This window comes from Nuphar pumila, chromosome 2 (genome assembly GCF_984573655.1).
Source record: "Nuphar pumila chromosome 2, dmNupPumi1.hap1.1, whole genome shotgun sequence".
Taxonomy (NCBI): Eukaryota; Viridiplantae; Streptophyta; class Magnoliopsida; order Nymphaeales; family Nymphaeaceae; genus Nuphar; species Nuphar pumila.
In genome coordinates, this window is record NC_143250.1 from 83277030 (window position 1) to 83300775 (window position 23746).

Consider the following 23746-nt stretch of genomic DNA (forward strand, 5'->3'; position numbering starts at 1 on the left):
GGCTCGACCCCTCCCCTGCAAAAACAGGGAAGCACCCCTCCCCTGAAATCAGAGGGAGCAGGGAGGGGGGCTCGGCCCCTGCCCTGCACACAGAGGAAGCAGGGAGGGGGCTCGACCCCTCCCCTGTCGACCCAACAAGAGAGCGAGAGTGAGGGGGAGGGTAGAGGCACACTCCCCTCTGACGCACACAGAGGGACACTCCCCTCTGACGCACACAGAGGGAGGAAGGAGAAGACCATAGAGAGGGGGAGAGAGATCACCTGAAAGGAGGGCGTGAGGGGTCGCCGGCATCGGGTCTCCTTCGGCGAACTAAAGAAGATGAGGAAGGGGAGAGAGAGTGGGAACAGAGGGTGCCAGCCAGGGTCGGATGCCCGGCGAGGCTGCCAGAGAGGGAGGCAGTTGGGTGCCCGACGAACCGAAATGGGAGAGAGGGAAATGGCAGCGGCGACAGGAGGTCGGGAGGTGCTTTGACTAAGGTCGCCGGCGGAGGTAGGTGGCCGGACGTAGGGTGGGGTCGCTGGCAGGGGACGAAGGATGGGGGGGGGGCGTCGGGCGACAACAACGAGAGGCAACAGGGGGGAGGGTTTTGCGTTTGTAAAACCCTTCCCCCTGCGTGCCTTTTAATAGGCACGGGGGGAGGGGGAGTACCCAGGTATAGATCCGGGTCGGATCTGGATCGACTCGGGTCTGATTTTTTTTTTTGGGTAAAAATGTGGGTTTAACACATCTTCTTCTTCTTGGATTCTGATTGTGCAGGAGATGAATGGCAAGGCTTTTGACAATTCTATGATGTTTGTCATTCTTATTTTGTATTAACATTTAAGGCAATGAACAGGTTCAAGGTTAGTTGTTGCCAGTGATTTATCTTTCTTTTTACTTGAACAACTTAGAAACATAATTTTTCCCCTTTTTTTTGGGCAATTGGCTTTTATACCTATTTAATACTTTCATTGCCACTTATTGGTGCTATATATGGTACAACTGGGGATAAGATTCATAAAAGGATTCAACCTAGGCTACTAGAACCTAGATCCTTTTCTTTTGATACTTGATATTCGTAATTTGTTCCTATATATAGGGAATCAGAAGATTTTTGTATTTCAAAATTGGGTATGATCTGATCTAATGCTTTTGTCAGGGACAACAGTTCTTAAATGGGTTTATCAAAAAAAGAAACAGTTCTTAAATGGATGGCCATTAAACATGTTATAAGGTGTTCCATGTACATGGGAAAACCATACACTGAACTCTTTCATAACTAATATTTAACACTTCATTTTGGATTTTGTTATTCTAGTAATGTGTTGCATGATATGCATTGCTGTGTAAGTTTGCGGCCCTGAATTCACTCATTTAAATTATATTAAGAGACACGAGACATTTGTTAGACATTAACAAAGCATTCTCTTTTCTGTAGGCAACCCAATAGGTTGCTGATCATGGTTAATCTTCAACACTGCTTTTTCTATATCTATTATTTATACTGGTGTGACATGTGAAACCTTTTGTTCTCTTCATTGGAATTAGATGTGCCTACTGAAGTGTTTGTGTATCATTAGTTGGAAAGAGAGGCCACAGTCAAAGGGCTATCAATAGGAGAAGCTCAAGAAATAAAAATTCCTCCACCTCGCCCTAAGAGAAAACCAAGCAATCCATATCCTCGAAAGATGGGGGTTTCTGCACCAACTGCGAAGGATTGTCCAGTTTCTTCTGCATGCTCCAGTAAAGTCGCTGTACTGCATGTCAATTCTCCTGTAAAGGTATCAGATCTTTCTCTGAAATTAGTAATGTTGATTGAGATCTGTACTGTTGTTTTAAGAATTGTTATCAGTGGTTGGTGTTTTCCATGCCAATTAACCATTAAGGAACAACAAACCACTGTTCTCTCAGTTGGCTCAACATCTTACAACTCCTGTGTTTTCAAGAGAGGTTTCTGTAAAGACACAATTTAGAACATATGATCTAAGGTCTGAAATTCTAAAATTATATTTATGTCAATCATTGAATTAAATAAGTTTCACAATACAGAGACTCATGTAGTGGATAAACAGCAGTATAAGGATAGGAAAGATACTTTGGTTGAGTATAATATGTCAATGTAAGTCAGTATCTCCCACAACAGATCAGAGATAATAAACTATTGAAATAAAATAAACTGTATAAAGAAAACCAGGATTTGGTGCCTTTATATAAGAATAAGGGTGATATACAAGATTGCACAAACTATCGTGGTATAAAACTCATGAGTCATACTATGAAACTTTGGGAGAGGGTGATTGAGTCTAGGTTGAGGAAGGTTGTCATGATATCGGAGAATCAATTTGGTTTTATGCCTGGAAGATCAACTATGGAAGCTATACATCTTCTTAGACAACTTATTGAAAGATATAGAGAGAGGAACAAAGATTTGCATATGGTTTTTATTGATTTAGAGAAGGCATACGATAGAGTACCTAGGGACGTTCTCTGGTGGACAATGATGAAGAAAGGTGTTTCTCTCAAGTACATTAGTATAATTAAAGATATGTATGAAGGAGTAGTAACCAATGTCCGCACTTGTGGAGGGGTGACAACCAATTTTCCGATAACGGTTGGGTTACATCAAGGATCTGCTTTAAGCCCTTTCCTATTTGCGATAGTGATGGATGAGCTTACGAGATCAATTCAAGAAAATGTACCGTGGTGTATGTTGTTTGCTGATGATATTGTTTTGATTGATGAGTCTAGAGCTGGGGTTAATGCTAAGTTAGAATTATGGAGACAGACATTGGAAGCTAGAGGTTTTAAGTTGAGTAAGAGTAAGACTGAATATATGGAATGTCGGTTTAGTAAGCAACGAAGTAGTGATGGGAGTGTAGTGAAGCTTGGTGAGCAAGATATACCGGTGAATGATTATTTCAAATATTTGGGATCCATCATTCAAAAGTATGGAGAAATTGATGGAGATGTAAATCATAGGATAAAGGTTGGGTGGATGAAATGGAAAAGTGCTACTGGAGTGCTGTGCGATCGTAGAATGCCATTGCGGTTGAAGGGAAAGTTTTATAGGACGACTATTAGACCCGCTTTACTATATGGTACGGAATGTTGGGCTGCCAAGAGACATCATATTCAAAAAATGAGTGTAGCTGAGATGCGGATGCTTAGATGGATGTGTGGAAATACAATAAAAGATAAGATTCGGAACGAAGAGATACGTAAGAAGGTAGGTGTTGCACCCATTGAAAATAAGATGCGAGAGAATCGTTTACGGTGGTTTGGACATATTCGGCGAAGGCCTAATGATGCTCCAGTTAGAAGGTTGGAGAAATGGGAAAATATATTAGTTAAAAGAGGTCGGGGTAGGCCTAGGAAGACTTGGATGGAGATGATAGGAAAGGATATGAATGCTTTGAACCTCACCGAGGACATGGCGTTGGATAGAAATGATTGGAGGAAAAGGATTCATGTGGAAGACCCAAAATGAATTTCTTTTTTGGTTCATATCGCTGACCCCAATTGTTTTGGGATGAAGGCGTAGTTGTTGTGTGATGATCAATTTTCATATCTGACAGCAAAAACAGAAATGTAACATATTTCAAACTTAACTTGGAATAGACTATTATGTGGATATGGCAGGCGTCCAGATGAGGCATACAATAGGGAATCTGGTTGGAGATGTATAGATAAATTAATAAATTCATATTATTGATTTCTACTTACTGTATATCTGTATTAACAAAAAGAACATGCATATACATGTCACTAGATCAGATAATGTAGTTACCTGATTTTGAGTAGCAATGAATGCTTATTGCTATTTTATTTTATTCAACTTCTGTTATTTGGATGTGTTATATTGTCCAAATCTGTATATATAGGTTGATCATCATAGAGTTGGATTTGGATCTCAAATTAACTTGACTACTTATATGTAACCCAATATGATTCTTTGGATTGAGATGGTTTAGAACCATAATGGATTAGATCTAAATGGAATTTGAATATAAACAAGTAGTAAGGATCTAAGGTAGAATGAAGAATTCAAATGCATGTCTCTAACGCCCCAAAATCCAAGACTTGTAACTTTTTATGAAAAGTTCAAAAGCTTTATAATCATTTATATTATCAGAGTCTTTAAATAGTAATTTAGCGGAAAATAATGTTTGAAATAGCAAGTCAATGGACCTTGGGCACATTACAGCGCAAATTTTCTTTCGCAACAGATTTGAAACTCCGTACATTTAATAAACCAAATAGATTCTGAAATGCACTTTATAATAATGTAAGATTTGTACAAAGGAGTTTTCTAGAAAGCCTTTATGCAAAATTACCAAATTGTCTTCAGGAGCGAAACGTCAGGAAAAGAGTCATCTTGATTTCATCACGCCGTCGCAGTCCGTACAAACCTAATCATGACCTGTGCCCATAAAATGGGTCAGTTTCACGAAAAACTGGTAGGTGCACAAGTGAGACAATGTAGAACAAAATTAAGTACTTACATTTAATTCTATTATGCTTAGCAGTTTAAACAAATGAAAAACTACTATTAGCATCAATAGTTAATCAACGCAGGAGAAATGCTAAAATTAGCATTAACAATTAATCAGCGCATAGTGCGCAACTAACAAGTAATGTGAACCATATAACTTTTGTTTCGATATTAGCTGGTCTGCGGGTGCGTCAAGGCACGAATCGTAGAAACAACTGAGACTAGTTCGGGGGTCTATTATGTCATGTATTTTCAATACCTTGAATAGCTAGCTGAGTCTGTTCTTAAGGAGACGGCTAGTGACCGAGAGAGGATTCCCCAAAGGCAGTTATTCTACTTGTTCTAAATGATGCATCCAACTTCTGCAGAAGTGTTGAGCTAACTTTTGTAGCCCCTTTCCCCTAACTCCGATGACTGGGGAAGCCAGATCTTTGCCCGTAGGGTGGTTGTTAACAACCTGTCTATTGGAGTTTTTGTATCGATCCATCCTCTCCCTTGACAAAAACAAAAGGTGAATGGGTGCGTCAGACATTGCTTAACTGACGACCCATTGTACATGCTCTGGTCTTTCAACCATTCGAGCAACTTGCCTGTGAAGACGATCTATCACCATTTTGTTATTTCAAAGCACATGCCATTGCACGCTCGAGCTAAACATAGACCTCTCATCATACTCATTGCAGTACGCAACATACTTGTTTAAAAGTACAACCATGATGAGAGGGGTCAACTTATTGTGAGTGTGAAAGCATCACCATTGTGATTTTAAACACGTACTATTGGTCGTTCGAGGTAAATATAAACCTCTCATCCTACTCATCGCAGTACGCAAAGTACCTGTTCAAAAGTACAACCACGATCAGAGGGGTCAACTTATTGAGAGGGTAAAAACACCACCTTTATGTAATTTCAACATTGTGCTAGCAGTATGATTCGAGATCGTATGATCGTCTCATCAAATCATCGTAGTACTAATATGTCGTACATGTCAAAAAGTACAGCTACGATGAGAGGGGTACAAGTTTCTCATAAAGAAACCTCAGCTTTAATGTGTTATAAAAGAAACGATGAAATCATTTTAATTACATTTAACGTGCTCTGGTTCTTTAAACCAACAGGAACATCTTGCCTCCTATGGCAAAACATCACTATGTAATCGATTTCTACAAAGTGCCCTTTGCATGCTTCGAGGTTACACGAACCTCTCATCCAATCATCGTAGTATAAACATGTCATGCCTGTCTAAAAGCATGGCTATTATGAAAGGGGTATTGGTTTCTCAGAAGAAACCCTAACTCGATGCAACAAATATTTAGTTTGACTTGACATGCTCAAGTCCTTTAAACCACGTGAACAACGTTGTGCACTTTGCACGATACAAGATCGCCACAGATCTCTCATTCGTTTATCATAGTATTCGTATGTTGCACATACCTCGCGATACTGGTCTCGATAAACAGAGATAAGGGTTTTTCAAAAGAACCATCCCAAAACACAAGTTTGTGCCCCTCATCGGGGTCATCCGAATTATATCGGATACACGAAACCAAAGTTATAAAGCATATCTCTCAAATACTCTGATTCGGGAGATTGGGTTGCAATCTTGCAACGACTTTCAAAACAAGGTCACACATTTGGAAACACAGATTTGCTTTAGGAATTCCTTTTTGAAACAAAATGCATAAGTGCGACTCGTGTCGTTTTTAAACAAACGAGCGAAATAGGTTACACTCCAGACTATACTTAAGCAAGTGCAAGTGCAAATGCTAGTTAGTAGAGAAAACACGGCTATGCACAATGCAGTGCGACAGCAGGATGCAAGAGATCCTTAAAGTGCGAAGACACGCATTGAGCGCAAGAGTGCGTAACCTTGGTCAAATAGACGTATCAAGAATTGAAAACTTTAGCAAGGCTCGTTACTGCCCTTGATGAACGGGATACAGGTTTCTCAACCGAACCCCCGCCAAGAAGTTCGTTCGAGCCCCAATTCGGGGATACCCGAGATGTGTCAGATGCACGAACTGAAATAGACAAGCACCCCCTTCCCAAATACGTAGATTTGGGTAGTCTTTGATGTTTTAGCGTAGCTTCCAAAAATCCTCAAATCTACTTTGCAGGACTGCTCACTAAAAAAGTCGGGATCCTTGCTAGGGATCCCTCTCCTTAGTTGAGGATGTATCGTTTAAGCCCCTGACTCATCTCTTATCGTAAGTGGGAGAGTGGTCAATGCCTGTGCATACTCTACGAGGATGCATCTAATAGTGCATGCGATGAGTAAAATCATGAGCGTCATGTGAAATGGCAAGGCAGTAACGACACATTTGCAAAAGCAGGAGCCTGGGCGCAAAGCGCGACGACAAAGTAAAGGCTAAAAGTAGGAGTGCAAACGCAAAGCCTTTGCTCTAAGCGCAACGACAAAGGAAAGACTGAAATAGGAATGCGTAACAAAGCCTAGGCACAATGTGCGGTGGCAAAGGAAAGACTGAAAGCAGGAATGTGTAAGCAAATCCTAGGCGCAATGCACGGTGGCAAAGGAAAGACTGAAAGCGGGAATGCGTAAGCAAAGCCTAGGCGCAATGCGCGGCGACAAAGGTAATTGACAGAAAGCAACGCTTGATCTACAAAACTGTGTATCAAGCTCAATAAATGCGTAAAGCAAGAAAGCTTGTGCACTAAAGTGCGATGGCAAAGTAAATGCCATAATGGAAATGACAAGGGTCACAAAACTGCGTCCTTGAGTTAAAAAACATACTTTTATAAATATATATATATTTAATTGCTTTAATTTCCATTTTTAAAGATTTTAGCTTAGTTCAGTTCATCCAAAGTCCATTGCACGACTTTCCCCTACCTTGAGGGTTTCGGGGTTGCGCTTGCCTTCGTGCGTATGTAACGAAGGGCTCAGACTGTGGGGTGCAGGCGGGATCCGTCGTGCGAGCTGTGAAAGATAAAACGTAAGTAGTTGCACAAAATCCTGAAGAGAAAGTGTGCAAGGGGCGGGGCAAATGGGGAGCAACCCAGGCCGAACCCGGCCCTGCCAGCCAACGCAAGGGAGGCAGGTGGGCACGATAGTCAAACCAGGCCCAGCCCAACCTGCAGTGGCCAAAGGTGAAGGTGGGCTTGGCTGATGAGACGAACCCGACCCCGGGCCCTAACAAGAGCAGGGAGACTGGGGGGAAGGCTCAACCCCCTTCCTTGCGAAAAGGAGAAACAGGGAGGGGGTCGAGCCCCTCCCTCGTAACCCATACCACAAGGAGACAGGGAGGGGGCTCAGCCCCTCCTTGGCGAAAAAAGGAAGCAGGGAGGGGGCCGAGCCCCTCCCCTTCATCTCGCACAACAGGGAGATAGGGAGGGGGCTCGACCCCTCCCTGGCGAAAAAGGGAAAGAGGGAGGATCGGGGGTAGGGGCTTTGTCCCTGTCTGTTGAGAATACTTAGGCGGCAAGGGCAAGGCCCCTGTCGACTTGCCGAAAAAGCGAGGCAGGGGCTATAAACTCCTACCGAAAGCCTTATCACAGGCAGCAGGGGGTGTCGCCCCTGTCGGAATACTAGAGGCAGGGGCTAAAACCCCTGCCGACCGACTAAACACAGGCGGCAGGGGGCATCACCCCTGCTAGCCTATCGAAAGATGTCAGGCAGGGGCTTTAGCCCCTGCCGACCAACCCAAAGCAGACGACAGGGGGCGTCACTCCTGCCGTCCTGCCGAAGAAGAGAAAAGAGGGACGAAGAAGATGAGGACGACAAAGGAAAGAGAGGGGAGTTGGGGGTTACCTGCAGGGGGTCGACGAGAGGGACCGAGGTCGTCGGCATCGGCAGACAAGAGAGGGAGCTGCGGGTGAGGGGGGTTGTCTGACAGGAGCTCGCTGGAGGGGAGCTCGTCGAGAGTGGGAGGGTCGGGCAAGGGTGAGAGAGGAGACGAGAGGGGGGTGAGAGGAGGCGGGGAGAGAGAGAAATCAAGAGAGAGGGGGAGGGTTTCGAATGAGAAACCCTTCCCCTCTTCGTGCTTATTTATAGGCACGAGGGGGGAGTTATAAGGTTTGGATCCGGGTCGGATCCAACCCGGGTCCAATTTTTTTTTTCAGGATTTTACAATGTCTATTTCAAAACCATGACTTAAAGTATTTAAAATAAGATAATTTAGCAGTTGTAGCCAATTAAAGGAAATTCTGATTAATAATTACAAGGTTTAAGTGGACTCAAAATATCCAAATCACAATTGTGCAATTTGTAACAAAATGATTTTTAGAACTTATGCAAAACATTTATGATAGTTTAAAAGTTTTTTAGCAATAAACCATGACCAGTAGTAGGAATGCACAACGAACCGAGCCGGCTCGGGCTCAGCTCGGCTTGTGGCTCGTCCATACCATAAATGAGCCAAAGCTTGTACTAGCTCTGAGGCTTGGACGAGCAAGCGAGCCGAGATTGATTGGCCTACTCAACTCAATACGGCTCGGTAGGCTTGATAAGGTTTGGTTCATTTCACAGGCATTTTGGACCTGCCCCGCCCCTTTACCCCTTTCCGAACAGTCAAACGAGGGTTTTTCAGTTTGCTCGACCGATCTCCCCTCAGACAGACCTCCCCCTTGCCTTGCCTTGACGGCTGACACGCCCTCACCGTTGCAATCTTCCGATGTTGTCGCCCACCAGGCCACCACCACTCTCAGGTCCCAATACCATCACCCTGTCTTCTGCCCTACTCACAAGGGACCGCTCGCTCGATCTCCCATCGGATGGACCTCCCCCTTGCCTCGCCCTGAGGACCGACGTCCCCTCACAGACTGCGATCTTCCGACGTCGTTGCTCACCAGGACACTACCACATTCTCATGCCCCGACACCATTGCCTTGTGTCTCCCACCCTGCCCACAAGGGACCGCTGGATCAATCCCCCCTTAGACGGACCTCCCCCTCGCTTTGCCTTAACGATCAATGCCCAGGCTCGACATGATATTAATAAACCAAGTCGAGCTAAGCCCAAGCTCAGCACAAGCCGAACTTGAACACCAGACTTCATACTCGGGTTGATCTCGAGCCAAGCTTGGGCAAGCTGAGCTTGTGCATGCCAAGCCTGGCTTGTGTGCATTCCCAACCAGTAGTATCGTGTGGCGTTGGTTGTAGGTGTGTCAATGGGTCGGGTTTTACCTAGACCCGACCCATACCAAACCCTATAGGGTTAGGGTTTAGTGATAAATAAGGCCCTATTAGAATCCGGGTTGGATCCGAACGATCTGATTAATATATGGAGTCGGGTATGGTTTATGAAATTTCAGACCAGACCCGGGCCCGACTCGAGTTCCGATTAAGATCTGCAATTTTCAATGTAAAAATGATAAAAAATATCATTTTACCAGGTATGGTCCGGGTTTGGGTCATGTAATCCTTATAGGATCCGGGTATGGTTTCTCTTATCGTGGGTCCGATTAGAACCGGGTCCAAACCCACTACCATCATTTCAAATCAGGTTTAGGTCTAGTTCCACATGGATCTGAACCAAACCCGCCCCTTTGACACCACTACTTGGTTGATGCGTGCTGGAAGTTTATATCATTTCAATATTCTGCTATCAATATGGACTAATCTTCCTTTAGGGCTTGTCTAGGATTAGACGAAATGAACAAAAAAAATGGACAGAACACTAGTTCTATTCTTTCCATAACAACTATACCAAGTCCAACATTTGTTTGGACCGTACTCGGATGTTGTGTTCCAAATGTCTGTTGTTTGATGATAATGTACGGACAACTTGGACAAACATTGATAATGGGTCAGATTACTTTGTTTTGGACTATATGACCCGATCTGCCCACCATTTAACATGTTTTAACAAGTTTATTATGAATCTTAAATTGGATCCAAATACCAAAACATACAAAAACGTATGTGGAACAAATACGTAACAATTTTTTCAATAGCCCAATGTTATAATTGGTATCGGATATGGATCCAAATACGAATGTACGTCTAAAATCATGGATTTTTGCCTCGAATATCAATTTCGAATTGGATCTAAATACCAAAACATACAAAAATGTATGTAAAAAAACTATGCAACAACTTTTTTGATATCCTGACATTATAATTGGTATTAGATATGTCTAAAATCATGGATTTAAGTCATCAAATATGGATCTCGAATTTGATCCAAATACCAAAACATATGTAAAACAAATACGCAACAATTCATTCATTCAAAAATCAACCTGTGTATAAATACAATCATCCAATTCATTAAAAAAACAACCTGCTCATAAATATATTCATTCCATTCATTAAAAGTCAACCTCTTCGTACATACATTCATTCTATTCATTCAAAAATCATTCCATTCAGTCCATCAATCAACCTACTCATAAATACATTCATTCCATTCATTCGAAGATCAACCTGTGTTCTCGTACATACATTCATTCCATTTAATAAAAAATCAACATGTATTCCCAAATACATTCATTTCATTCATTCGAGAATCAACCTGTGTTGTCACACATACATTCATTCCATTCATTAAAAAATCAACTTGTGTTGTCATACATACATTCATTCCATTAATTAAACAATCAACCTGCTCATAAATACATACATTCCATTCATTTGAAAATCAACTTGTGTTCTCATACATACATTCATTAAATTCGTTCAAAAATCAACATGTGTTTTCCAAAATACATTCATTCGAGAATCACCAATTGGATCTTAAATACATTCATTACATTCATTAAAAAATCAACTTGTGTTCTCATACATACATTCATTTCATTCATTCAAAAACCAACTTGTATTCCCATATATACTTTCATTCTGTTCTATCATAAATGAACATGCTCATATATAAGTTCATTCCATTCCATCATAAATGAACCTGCTCATACATAAATTTATTACATTTCATTATAACAAAAGTATGAGTTTGTATCATAGTATGTCATTCAATCCAAAATAAATCCAAAATGTTAGCAAGAGAGTATCATAGTATACATAAATCCAAAATGTTAACAAAGAAGCAAAATAACAAATGTGAGTATCATAGTATGTCAACCAGCCACTCAAGGCCCAAAATATGTACATCACTCTAGCACGAAAAAACATGAACATACTAGGAAAAAGCATAAAATCAGGAAGAGTATCACGACAAAACAAATATAGCATCCCCTCGAACATCGTGTAGTTGCTCTTTCGTGCACCTCTTGCTGCTCCACCCACCTTGTTTTTGCCATGTACTCTTGCAACCGGCTATTAGCTTTTTCAAATCTAGTGAATGATCTGTACACTGCTCTATTGTATCTGATAACCTGCGGTTGACATATCTCCCAAGAGTTGTAGATGCTTCTAGCCCTCCCCTTGAATACAACGTAGTATCTACGATGAGACATCGTCGTCTTGGCTCTTCAAGAAAACAAACATAAGTTAAACATATAATGTTATCAATCAAACATACATAATACATAATTTTGCTAATCATTCCACATTGCAATTAATGAAACATACATAACAAGTAATAAAATCATTATATATACTTGCTGTGTGGCCAATCATTCCACATTTGAGTTGTTTTTGCATCTCTCAGATCCTTGTTGTTACCATGATTAGCAGGTTGTGTGAAATTTTCTTCCTCAAATTTAGGAGAAACAAATATATCATCATTATTGTTAATTGTGAATTATTCGACATCTAAGTTATTTTCTAATATAAAATTATGTAATATGCATATTGCCTGAACAATTTTAACCTGAGTGAAAACTGGATATTTTACTTGGCACTTTAAAATTGGAAAACGGGCTTTGAGCAAACCAGAAACACATTCTACTATTGTTCGCAATGAGGAGTGTATGTGGTTGTAAAATTTTATTGCTTCTCCTATTGTTTTTGCACCAATTGTATTAAATTTTGACAAGTGATAACAATATCCTTTGTGTGGAGTAAAAAAACCCAACAATATTTGGGTATCCAGAATCCTCAAGATAATATTTTTCTACATGTACATATTTGGTTTTTCATGTAAACAAAATTTCTTAATCATTGTAATTTATGTATAAGAATGTATTTACTTGCCTCTAGGTATTACTAAAGGCCAGTCAGAATCATCAAGTGCACTATACAACACTTTCACATCGGTTGCGTTGCCTTCCCACCCAGCAAACACATAGGGAAATCGCATGTCAAACCCCACGACAACGAGGATATTTTGTGACAACCACTATTTTCTATTTCGAAACCTCATTTGTTCTCCCCTTGATATGTTTATTGGAATATGTGTTTCATCTATAGCCCCCAAACAATTCTATCATAAGCAATATAAAGGTAAGTTACTACACACACGTATACATAATCTAATTATAAGTGTAGAATCTTAGTTACCTTAAAATATAAGTAGAATTGCATTTCTTCCATAATTTTTGTTGGGGTATCATCACTGCTTCGGCCCATAAACCGGTGTCCAATGCTAAGTAATGAGTTTAATACCAGATTAAAATATTTGCTAATTGTTTGTCTTGAGTGTTGGAACACATACTACATTGATCTATTTCTCTCATTGTGACCAAGTGTTAATAAAAAAATTGCAACTTGTTTTTCAACACCTACATCACAGGCATCTTGCAATAATCCACTTACGCGAAAAGCCTTGCATAATGCTATGTATGTTTCTTTTTCCATGCGTAAAAGGTCAAAACAATTTCGCCAGTGACCCAACACACAATCACACACGAAATCATTATCCATATGTAGAGAATCATGAACTATTGCCCTATGCGGCCTTCTCAAACTATATAAGAAAATGATCATCACTACCATAGTGAGCAAGTAAAGAAGTTCTTGTTGAGAAATCATTATACTTCTGCAAACACAAATAAAATCATGCTTTTTTTACATGAATAACATGTATAAACAAATAAGAACAACATAATTGCAATAAACATGGATAACATGCACGGGTAAGAACAACATAATTGCAATAAACATGAATAACATGCACGAGATGTGTTTGTCATGTTTTGGATTGTCATCGGATTCCGCCTTTACGATATTCGAAAATGGCCGCAAACAACAGAAAATAGTAATTTCGGTGACTGCTTTTCATTGAAGTCGCATTTTCAGAGATATCTTAGTCTCCTATCAAAAATTTATGTTTTCTGACTCGTTGGAAAGTTGAGAGTCAAATCTACGTTCTTTCAGTTTTGAGTTAGAACCGAAAGTCCCACTGGGGCTGCCGTTTTTCTGGTTCAAAATCGGGTGGCATAACTTTTCTGTTTTGGAAAACAGTCGACCACTCTGCCTTCCTAGATGTGTATCTTCCCAGCTGCTTATCGGATCATTGTGATTCCAGTTGCGTTGGAAAGATAACAAAATTTTATTTTTCTATTATTTATAATGTTTTCTCTGATTTCTAGTGAAAGTTCCCAGAAAATAGGTATTTTGAGCCACAACAGGGGCGGCCATGCCTATTTGACACCTGTTTTAGGAGTCATTCTGGGGCAGTACCTTGGCACCCGTCTCGCGCAATCCGGCGTGCCATATGCCATTAAAAAGGTATTTTTGTCCTGTCTTTTTTCTATTGGAACTTTCCTCTGATTTTGTTGTTTTTTTAGTCGAAAATCAATAGCAATCCCTATTGTTGTTCGTTGACTTGCAAAAATTTTGGGGAAAGTTTTCTCTTTACAGATCGGGTCGGATTTTCATATAGATTTTGGGTCCCTAGTTCCTAAAAACCCGTGTTTGCATCCTGATTTGTTGTGTTGTTTATGCCGCTTGGTCCCAGATATATCTTTTGAATAAGATCTATATCTGAATCCAAAACCCGATTCACTTTCCTTTTTCATGTGAAAACCCATTTTGGATACAAAACCATAGCGTTTTCCATGTGATTTTCTTTATTTTTCTATTTTATATAGAAATCTTAGGTAGATTGGGTGTTTCCTTTCTTATCCTAGATTTTTTAGATATCTTACTTAGAAACCTTTGTCAGAGAATCTCATGCAACCTAGTTTCTTTTTTTAGAAACAAATCAATCCCTCACAAGTTAGGAAATTCAATTTTGTGTGGAACACTGCTTGCTCTGCATGTGCTCCTTTTATTTTTATCGTATCTCTTAGGATTTTGATTGTAGGGCTACTGTTTTATTATTTGAATTTTAAAACTCCAATCCCGTCCTATAATTTAGATATATAGATCCCACCACTAGTACTAAGAGCCATCAACTCAGGTATATCGGTGGTGGACCAAGGAGACCGTGAACATGCTCATAGTATCAGGAACCTTAGTTCGGGTATATTGCAAAAGGTCTGGTACGGAGAAATCCTCTCCTATTAGATCTCATATGAAGTGGCCTCGCAAATCCGTAAATCTTTTCGAGGAGATCTAAGAACCATGTTTTCAAAATCTTGATCTGTTTGTTGTGAGTTTAAGTTGGACTCTTGCTTGCTTGTAAAATCTAAGCCTTGGTTCTATAAATGGATTCTACGAATTTGAACATGAACCCAAATGTTGAAATGAGTCAAGGTTCCTAGAACCCTAATCGACCTGAGTATGTGACCCGAAATTCGTGTAGGAATCTAGGGAAGCTACCCAGAGGATCTCTAAAATTGTAATCCTTGATTGGGGGGATGCATTTCAAGGGGCGAGGGGGGGGGGGGGAGATGATGGGGTCTAATATGTGGAAACAAACATAGGCAAGGGAATAGCCCAAGAAGTCCCAAACAAATCTGTTCTCGTTCTAGAGGAAATGAGGAATTCAAATACTACATTAAGAACCTTGATGCAGTAGATACACCAAAAGTTCTAAGAAAATGATGCTCAATTGAGATGGTTCAAGCAGAGTCACAAGCATGAAGTCTAGAGTGGTCCGGTCCAGAATGTTCAGCCTTGTTCAACCTAAAAAGGCTAAGTCTTTTAGACTTCTAGAAGTCGCCATTAGGATCCTGAATACTCAACCCAATGAGTATGAGAAGCAGGTCCGAAATTTAGAAGAGGTTTTGAGAAACATAACTTGATAAATGAGGAATGCCAAAGGGAAAAGAAGGTCCTATGAAATTCAGGACTTTGTTCTGGGCCAAGATAACGAGCCTCTGGGGATCGCTCTTCGAAAGTTCATAAAGTTCAATGGGACAGGAAATTCAAAAAGTCATGTTGCTCTGTTCCTGGATACCTGCTATAATTGTCTCAACAATTATCGGGCCTTGATTCAATGGTTCCTGAGGAAGTCTTGAAGGTCAAGCTTTGTCCTGGTTTTCAACTTTGGACATCCATGAGATCATACGGTTTCAACCTCTCATTAACTTGTTCATTGATCGATTCTGGTACAACATAGATGCTCTGCCAATCAGCTAACTCTATGATCTTAAAAGGGATGAGGATGCTCAAGATTTCATCACCAGGTAGAGATCAATATATCATCGCATGAAAGATTCAATCAGGGAGTTGCACGCCATTATCCTCATTATGAACAATTTCAATCAACCTCTCAAAGGCATCTTAGCTACTCAAAGGTGTAAAACCTTTGTGGATTTGATCAATGTTGCCACTTGGATGAAGTCAAACCTTAAAAGAGGCGTGTACGATGAAATTCTGGTAAACACTGAAAATGATAGGCCCAAAAGGGATGAGTCACCCAAAAGCCAAGTTAGTGCAACTACTCCTCGAAAAGAAAAGAAAAAATATAAGTCTCCCAGATAAAACCAGGGGCAAGCCCAAAATCATAGATGACCTAATGACATAGAGTTCACCAAGATCCAGAAGACTCAATCTCAAGTCTTGGATATCTTGTTGTAACATGATGATTTTGAATTTCCTAAAGTGACAAACCTTCCCTAGATAAAAGGAAGAGACCCAACAAAGTTCTGCAGATATTTAACGACCTCAACTCATACCCCTTAAAAATGTGGATTTTTTTTTTAAACCATTGCGGAAATCTTCCCAGAAACCCGGGGTCTTTACAGTTCCACTCCCAACTGGATAAAACAACCAACCACAATTGTAACGCCCTGAAATTTTAACCTAAAATTTTGATATATATATATATATATATAACAGCGGAAACAAGTAATACTATAAGGGTAAGCATTTCGGAACATTACAGTGGAGAGCAGGCTAACACATTTATTTCATTTCATTATCAATGCATAATAACATTAGAGTTTTAATGACATGTTCTAAAAATGAACTCAAGCTATTCCGGGAACAGTAAATCCAAAATCTCGATCGAAGCCTCATCCCTCAGTCGCTCATAAACTCTATTCTTCACCTGAAAAATGATAAATTTATAAAAATTAGACTACAACTGTCTAAGTAAGAATTACTGTAATTTTTCTTGCAGGTATATCATGTGTCCAGTATGTGAGGTGGGTGTCGTGTGTGATTTCCAACATATACAAAGGAAGAGTAAAGATCTATACCATAATAGTCAACAAGAAGCTAACTAGCAAGTAATATTTGTTAAGACTAGTCGACTATTAGTTATTTTCAAGTGTTTTATTCTTAAAGTTATTTATTTATTCTTAAAAGATGGTTCTTGAGAATTTTACAAATAATAAGGGACCTTCTTGTAATTTGTTTATTAGGCTAAACTTCTATTTAAACAAGAGGTGTTTAGCCCTAATGTGATTTACGATTTTTCCCTCTCCGCTGCTCTCTCTCTCTCGGTTCTTGTGCAGTATTGGGTTTATCCACATGGTATCAGAGCAGAAGGTCGTGGGAGCGTGAACCCGAGTACGATCTGCGCCAAAAAAAAGAAAAAGAAAGAAAAAGGTGTGTGCTCTACCTTCTTTAATTTGGGTGGCATAGATCTGATAACAGATCTAGTCTGACAAGAGTCAAGACATAGATTTGTAATAAGATCCATAGAGCTCAGCAATATCGTTGTCATCTGGACTGTATATCGTCAACCGTGATGCGTAAAAGCTGTGATTTTATCAACTAGACCTGGATTCAGTCGTGAATCTGAAGTAAATCCTATATTGTTAATCCTGGATCTGGATGAGAAAAGAAATTTCTGTTATACTGTTGGAACCTTTCGATCGATCTGGGGTTGCCGTGAATGGAGTATCGCATGTTTCATTTTTTTTTGTCGTGAATCCTGTACCGTGAGCAGTCTGCATTGGAACTGTGCTTCTAACATAGCTGTGATTAAATACACAGAATTTTTGGTCGTGGTCAGAGATGACGTGGAGGTGTTCTGTTGGTTGCTCCTGTAGAGGTGGTTGGAATGGTTCAGATCTGATCTCAGATCTGATATAGTGTTTCTTCAAAATATCGTGGGGTGTCGTAGCTTATGCAGTGTGTTGAACTTACTGTGGGTTCGTAACATATTCAGATTCAATCTGATAAGTTTTTTTTTGTAATTTTTTTTGGTCGTACATTACAGCAGTGTTATCATTTCCTGCATAAGCTTTCTTCATTATGGCTGAAGCTCTGAAGGTTGATTCTAAGACTGAATCTATTGGGGAATATAAGGCTTTTGTTAATCCTTTTTCTTATGGGTCTTCGGTGAAATTAAATGAAACCAACTATGCCAGGTGGTCTAGAACCTTTATAATGTCGGTATCTGGACATCGTAGAAAGCATATTTTGCTGGATTACTTGGGATGAAGATAATAACATTGTTATGTCATGGATCATGAATAGTGTTGAACCTCATATTTCAGACGGTCTAATCTATTATAATACAGCTAAACAGATGTGGGATAATCTTCGAGATACTCTCAGGAAACAAATGTGAGCCGTATTCTACAAGTGGAACAAGAAATATATAATTTGCAGCAGGGAGATCAAACATTGGCCCAATACTATGCATCCGTTAAAGCTGCCTTTGAAAGGCTTAATGCTCACAGGCCTCTGTGTTGTTCAAAGCAAAAGGATCATCAAGAACAGACTATGGTTGCTCGGTTCCTCACAGGGCTATCTTCAGAATTCTCGGTTGCTAAAGTCCAAATGTTAACTGGATCTGATGTACCTACTCTAGCTGATGCATACAATCGCTTGAGCAGACTTGTTTTTTCTCTCCCACAATCTCATCCTATATCCCAGACATCTGCCTTAGTTGTTTCTTCTGGTTATGGTCATGGAAATACTCTGAACATTAGAGGACGTGGTCGTGGAAGAGGTGTGGGAGGTAGAGGTAAACTTCAATGCACATTTTGTGGAAAATCCGGGCACTTAGAAGACCGTTGCTGGGATAAACATGGACGACTTGCCTTTTCTGCATCGAGGCCTAATGTTCCAAAAGCTAATGTTACAAAACTAGAGGTAGCAAATGCAAATGAAGCCTCGTCTCCCGGTAACTGCGTTTCCCTTAGTCGTGCTAAATATGAAGAACTGGTAGCTCATCGTCCTTCAAGCTCTTCTCCTGTAGCCGGTGCCTATGCAACAGGGAACCATCTTCATTTCAATGATAGTAAGTGGATTATTGACTTAGGTGCATCCAGGCATATGTGTGAAAATTCTCATTAATTTTCAGATCTAAAGGATATTACTACTCATCGAGGAATCTCATTAGCAGATGGGAGCTCTTCTCTGGTAGTTGGTCAGGGAAATGTTTCTATATCTTCTTCCTTGCAGTTGAAAAATGTTCTTCATGCTCCTTCATTTCCTCAAAGTTTACTTTCAGTGAGTTGTCTTACAAAAGAGCTAAACTGTAGAGTAATATTTGATCATGTTGGTTGTCATTTTCAGGATTTGCTGACGGGGAAAAAGATTGGTGGAGGCTCTGAAGAAAATGGAGTCTACTACTTACATCATCTAGTAGGGAACAATTTTCCTGCAATCGACTATTCTTCGAGTCTTGTTCAGTGGCATCGTCGTCTTGGTCATCCGTCATTGTCAAAGCTTCGTCATGTCATTCCTCAAATTCTGTCTACTACTTCATTTCAGTGTGAAGCATGTAAGCATCATCGGAGTTCGTTCCCTTCTAGTCAGAGTCAGTCCAGTCATAAGGTCTTTGAACTTCTTCATGCAGATGTATGGGGTCCTAGTAAGATTCCTACTAGGACTCAGTGTCGATATTATCTTGTTATTGTTGATGATTTTTCTAAGTTGTCTTGGGTGTTTCTAATAAAAGAAAGATCTGAAGTTCCTAGTATTATTAAGTCATTGATTCTTGAAATAAAAACTCAGTTTGAATCTGTTGTCAAGATTATCCGTACTGATAATGCGCTTGAGTTTAAAACAAAAGCCTTGTTGCAATTTTATCAAGACCATGGCATTCAACCTCAAACCTCCTGTGCCTATACTTCCCAACAAAATGGGGTGGCTGAACGAAAACACATGCATCTTCTTGATGTAGCACGTACCCTTATGATTCAATCCAATGTTCCTGCTTCCTATTGGGGTGATGTTGTTATCACAACCTGTTATCTGATCAACCGTATGCCTTCATCATCCGTGGAAGATAAAATTCCTTTGCACATCCTGAATCCCAATGCTCCTCTTTTCTCTTTCTTGCCCAAAGTTTTTGGGTGTATTTGTTTTGTGCATAAAGTTGGACCTGACCGTGATAAATTAGTTGCTCAAGCAATTAAATGTATTTTTATAGGTTATCCAAAAAACCAAAAGGGCTATCGATGTTATGACCCTATTTCTCATTGGGAGTATGTCAGTGCGGATGTATCTTTCCTGGAGTTCGTTCTATATTATTTTCATACTAGATCTCAGATGCAAGTTGATCTAAATGACTCATTTCCCCTTCATGTTCCTCCTTTCCCTTTGGAATCTGTACCTCCATTACCGGGTTCTACTCTACCTTCCTCACGGTTTCACAATCCCCATTGGTATATGTGCGTAGAGCTCCACCTCCTCCTGAGCCCTCTCTTTCTTCTTCTCCTAAGGTAAGTGTTCCGGATAACAGTGATCCTCATGTTGATGATAACAGGTCAATAGCTCTACGTAAGGGGACGCGACAATGTACCTTATATCCTATATCTCATTTTGTGTCCAATGCCAAAATTGGAAGTCAGATGAAAGCTTTTATTTCCGCCTTATCTGCTGAAACTATTCTTTTGAACTATCAACAGGCAGAGCTTGATAGTAGATGAAAACAGGCAATGCAAGAGGAAATGGATGCCTTATTGTCTCAACAGACGTGGCACCTGGTTAATCCCTCAGTGGATGCAAACATTGTTGGATGTAAATGGGTATATACCATTAAGTACCACTCAGATGGTTCTATTGAAAGATACAAGGCCAGATTAGTAGCAAAAGGTTATACTCAGACATATGGTGTTGATTTCTTTGAAACTTTCTCTCCTGTCGCACGAATGGGTACCATCCGTCTAATTCTCTCTGTAGTTGTTCACCATGGATGGTGTCTGTGTCAACTAGATGTGAAAAATGCATTTCTATATAAGGATTTGTCAGAAATAACATACATGCAACAACCTTCTGTGTTCGAGGTTGAGGGGGAGTGTCAGAAGGTGTGCAGGTTAAAGAAGGCGATATATGGTCTGAAATAAAGTCCTCGTGCATGGTTTCAAAAGTTGTTTGACGTGATGTCAAAGTTTGGCTTTAAGTGGTCAGCGTCAGACCACACATTATTTATCAAGAAAACTAACTTAGGTCTAGTTGTTATGGTGGTATATGTGGATAACATCATTCTTACAGGAGATGATATGAACGATATTACAGCTACAAAGGCTCATCTTCAAAAGCATTTTGTTACAAAAGATCTTGGTCCTCTTAGATATTTTCTGGGTATAGAAGTTGCCAGAAGCAGTGAAGGCTTGGTTCTGTCTCAACGTAAGTATGTTCTTGATTTATTACAGGAGACAGGAATATTGGGAGCCAAACCAGCAAATATTCCCATGGATCACAAAGTTCAGTTGTTGGAAGAAGGGTCAAAACCTGTGGATAGCAAAAGTTATCGCTTATTAGTAGGGAAGCTACTATATGCGACTGTGACGAGACTGGATATTGCTTTAGCAGTAAGCAAGATTAGCCAATTTATGGAAAATCCGAATGAGGTACACTGAAATGCTGCAATGATGATTCTCAGGTACTTAAAATCTTCCCCTGGAAAAGGGTTATTATTCAAGAAAGGGGAAACCCTGAAGATAGTTGCCTACTCTGATGCTGATTATGCTGGATCTGTTAAGGATAGAAAATCTACCACTGGATTCTGTGTGTTTATGGGAGGTAATTTAATTTCATGGAGAAGTAAGAAACAAACCGTGGTTGCTAGGTCGAGTGCCGAATCAGAATATAGGGCTATGGCCCAAACAACAGCTGAATTGATGTGGGTTCGAAATATATTAAATGATCTTCAAGTGAAGGTCTCATCTCCTATGGTGATGATGTGTGATAACAAGGCAGCTACGTATATAGCAAATAATCTTGTGTTTCATGAGAGGACAAAACATATTGAAGTTGACTGCCACTATGTAAGAGATATGGTTCAAGCTGGACATATCTCTACCAAGCATCTGAACTCGAAGGATCAAGTTGCAGATATGTTTACAAAGCCTCTTGCTAGGCCCAGTTTCTCAAAATGTTGCACCAAGCTGAGCATGATCGATATCTATGCTCCAGCTTGAGGGGGAGTGTTAAGACTAGTCGACTATTAGTTATTTTCAAGTGTTTTATCCTTAAAGTTATTTATTTATTCTTAAAAGATGGTTCTTTAGAATTTTACAAATAATGAGGGACCTTGTTGTAATTTGTTTATTAGGCTAAACCTCTATTTAAACAAGAGGTATTTAGCCTTAATGTGATTTACGATTTTCCCCTCTCTCTCTCTCTCTCTCTCTCTCTCGGTTCCTATGCAGTATTGGGTTTATCCACAATATTGTTAACATAATTTAAATATCACATAGACACAAGTTTCATTGCATGCTAAAATTAAATATTCACATGTCACAAAGAACTGTATATGTATTAAATTTATCACTACCTACTCAGATGTGATACCTAAGATGATCTAATTCAAATGTTTATCTTTATTTATCCCGCGGGTACATGCGGGCCGAATCACCCGTAACAGAAGAAAACATTCGGGGGTTTATTATTCATAGATGTTTTATTAACCCGAACGTTCTAACCGAAACTGTAAATTCTAAGAGAGAGTCCAGTGACCGAGAGAACTTCCTAAAGGCCAAAACCAAAACAGGATGCATCCCTAACTTCTGCAGAAGAACAAAGAGCTACCACCTAGGACACATTGGTAGTCCGGGTCCCCCAACGATTCATTTTCACTCGAAACAATTAAACACATGTCCTCGGAGTTTTTTATCACCTACCCTTTCCAAGGTAAGCCCGAATCTGAGTGGATTGATCTTTTCATTTAATTAAATTTCCCAAAGTACAGGGGCGTTTACCCAAAATTTATTACCATAGTAGTAGATTCCCACCCTTTGTGATCTTACAAGGGTATACAAGCCAATTTTTTGTCTATTTGATTGCACAGATCCACTCAGAGTGCTCCGGTATCTTTAAACCAGTCAAACACGAATGCCCTGGTACCTTTAAACCAGTCAGACTCATAAAATTTAAATTTAAGTTTTTCATCAGTTTTATTGCCATACCACACAAGCTAATAGCCCAAGTACCCGCATCGAGTAATCAACTCATATTGCCCATTGACAGGATTTCCCAAACAACTCAAGTCATATACTTATACCAACCCTGAAATGAAAATGTATTCACAGATATTTATTTAAATGCTGGTCGCTAACCAAGGTTAAACATAATGAGCAGGAACTATGGCAAAATCAGAACCTCTATATGTGCAAGACATAATGTAACCCATAACTAGAAACATTCGCATGCATGTGCGTCTTTTTAATAAAACATAACCAGCACATCAGCATATGCTAATCATAATGTACAAGGTATTGTCAACTACAAATACTCTTAAAATAACGACCACATAGAGGCTACAAACATGCAGCCCCGATATAGCCAATCTATTGTGCGTGTGTGTTCCAGCAAGCTGCAAGTGTACAGTGATGGATGCAATGATGGTTACAACAACTCTATAGCAAATTGCAAATTTCAGAGCTACTCAAGCATGTAACTACGTTGAACAAGTGAGTATTAGCCTGTCTGAACTGGTGGTAGTGTGACCACGGAACCATACCCCAATCATGGCATATCTTGAGCATTCATATATCAAAATTCACGACATTTTAAGAGACTGTACTTAAGCTGTACTTAAGCTACAAGAGAAAAAATGCTACTCATCTCTATGCATAATAGACTCATACTGTTGGCATTCACATGCGAACGGATCCAATGCCTATCAAATCTGTAGAGTACAACTATGTTATTGGCATTCATAAGTGTAAAAACTGCATAACA

At 39.9% G+C, this 23746-nt stretch overlaps 1 protein-coding gene and 1 pseudogene across 7 annotated transcripts in view; one reads left to right on the forward strand and one right to left on the reverse strand.

Annotated features, from left to right (window-relative positions):
- Positions 1–23746, forward strand: part of LOC149845872 (protein LATE ELONGATED HYPOCOTYL-like) — a 79551-nt gene that overhangs the window by 29895 nt on the left and 25910 nt on the right. For 6 of the 7 annotated variants that reach the window (XM_089996050.1, XM_089996051.1, XM_089996054.1 and 3 more), the window contains one exon: positions 1560–1760. The exons of the other annotated variant lie outside the window; for it this stretch is intronic. In XM_089996050.1, the coding sequence (XP_089852176.1) occupies positions 1560–1760 (201 nt within the window). The remainder of the gene's footprint in view (positions 1–1559; positions 1761–23746) is intronic. 7 annotated transcript variants of the gene reach the window in all.
- Positions 12129–12689, reverse strand: LOC149845873 (uncharacterized; annotated as a pseudogene).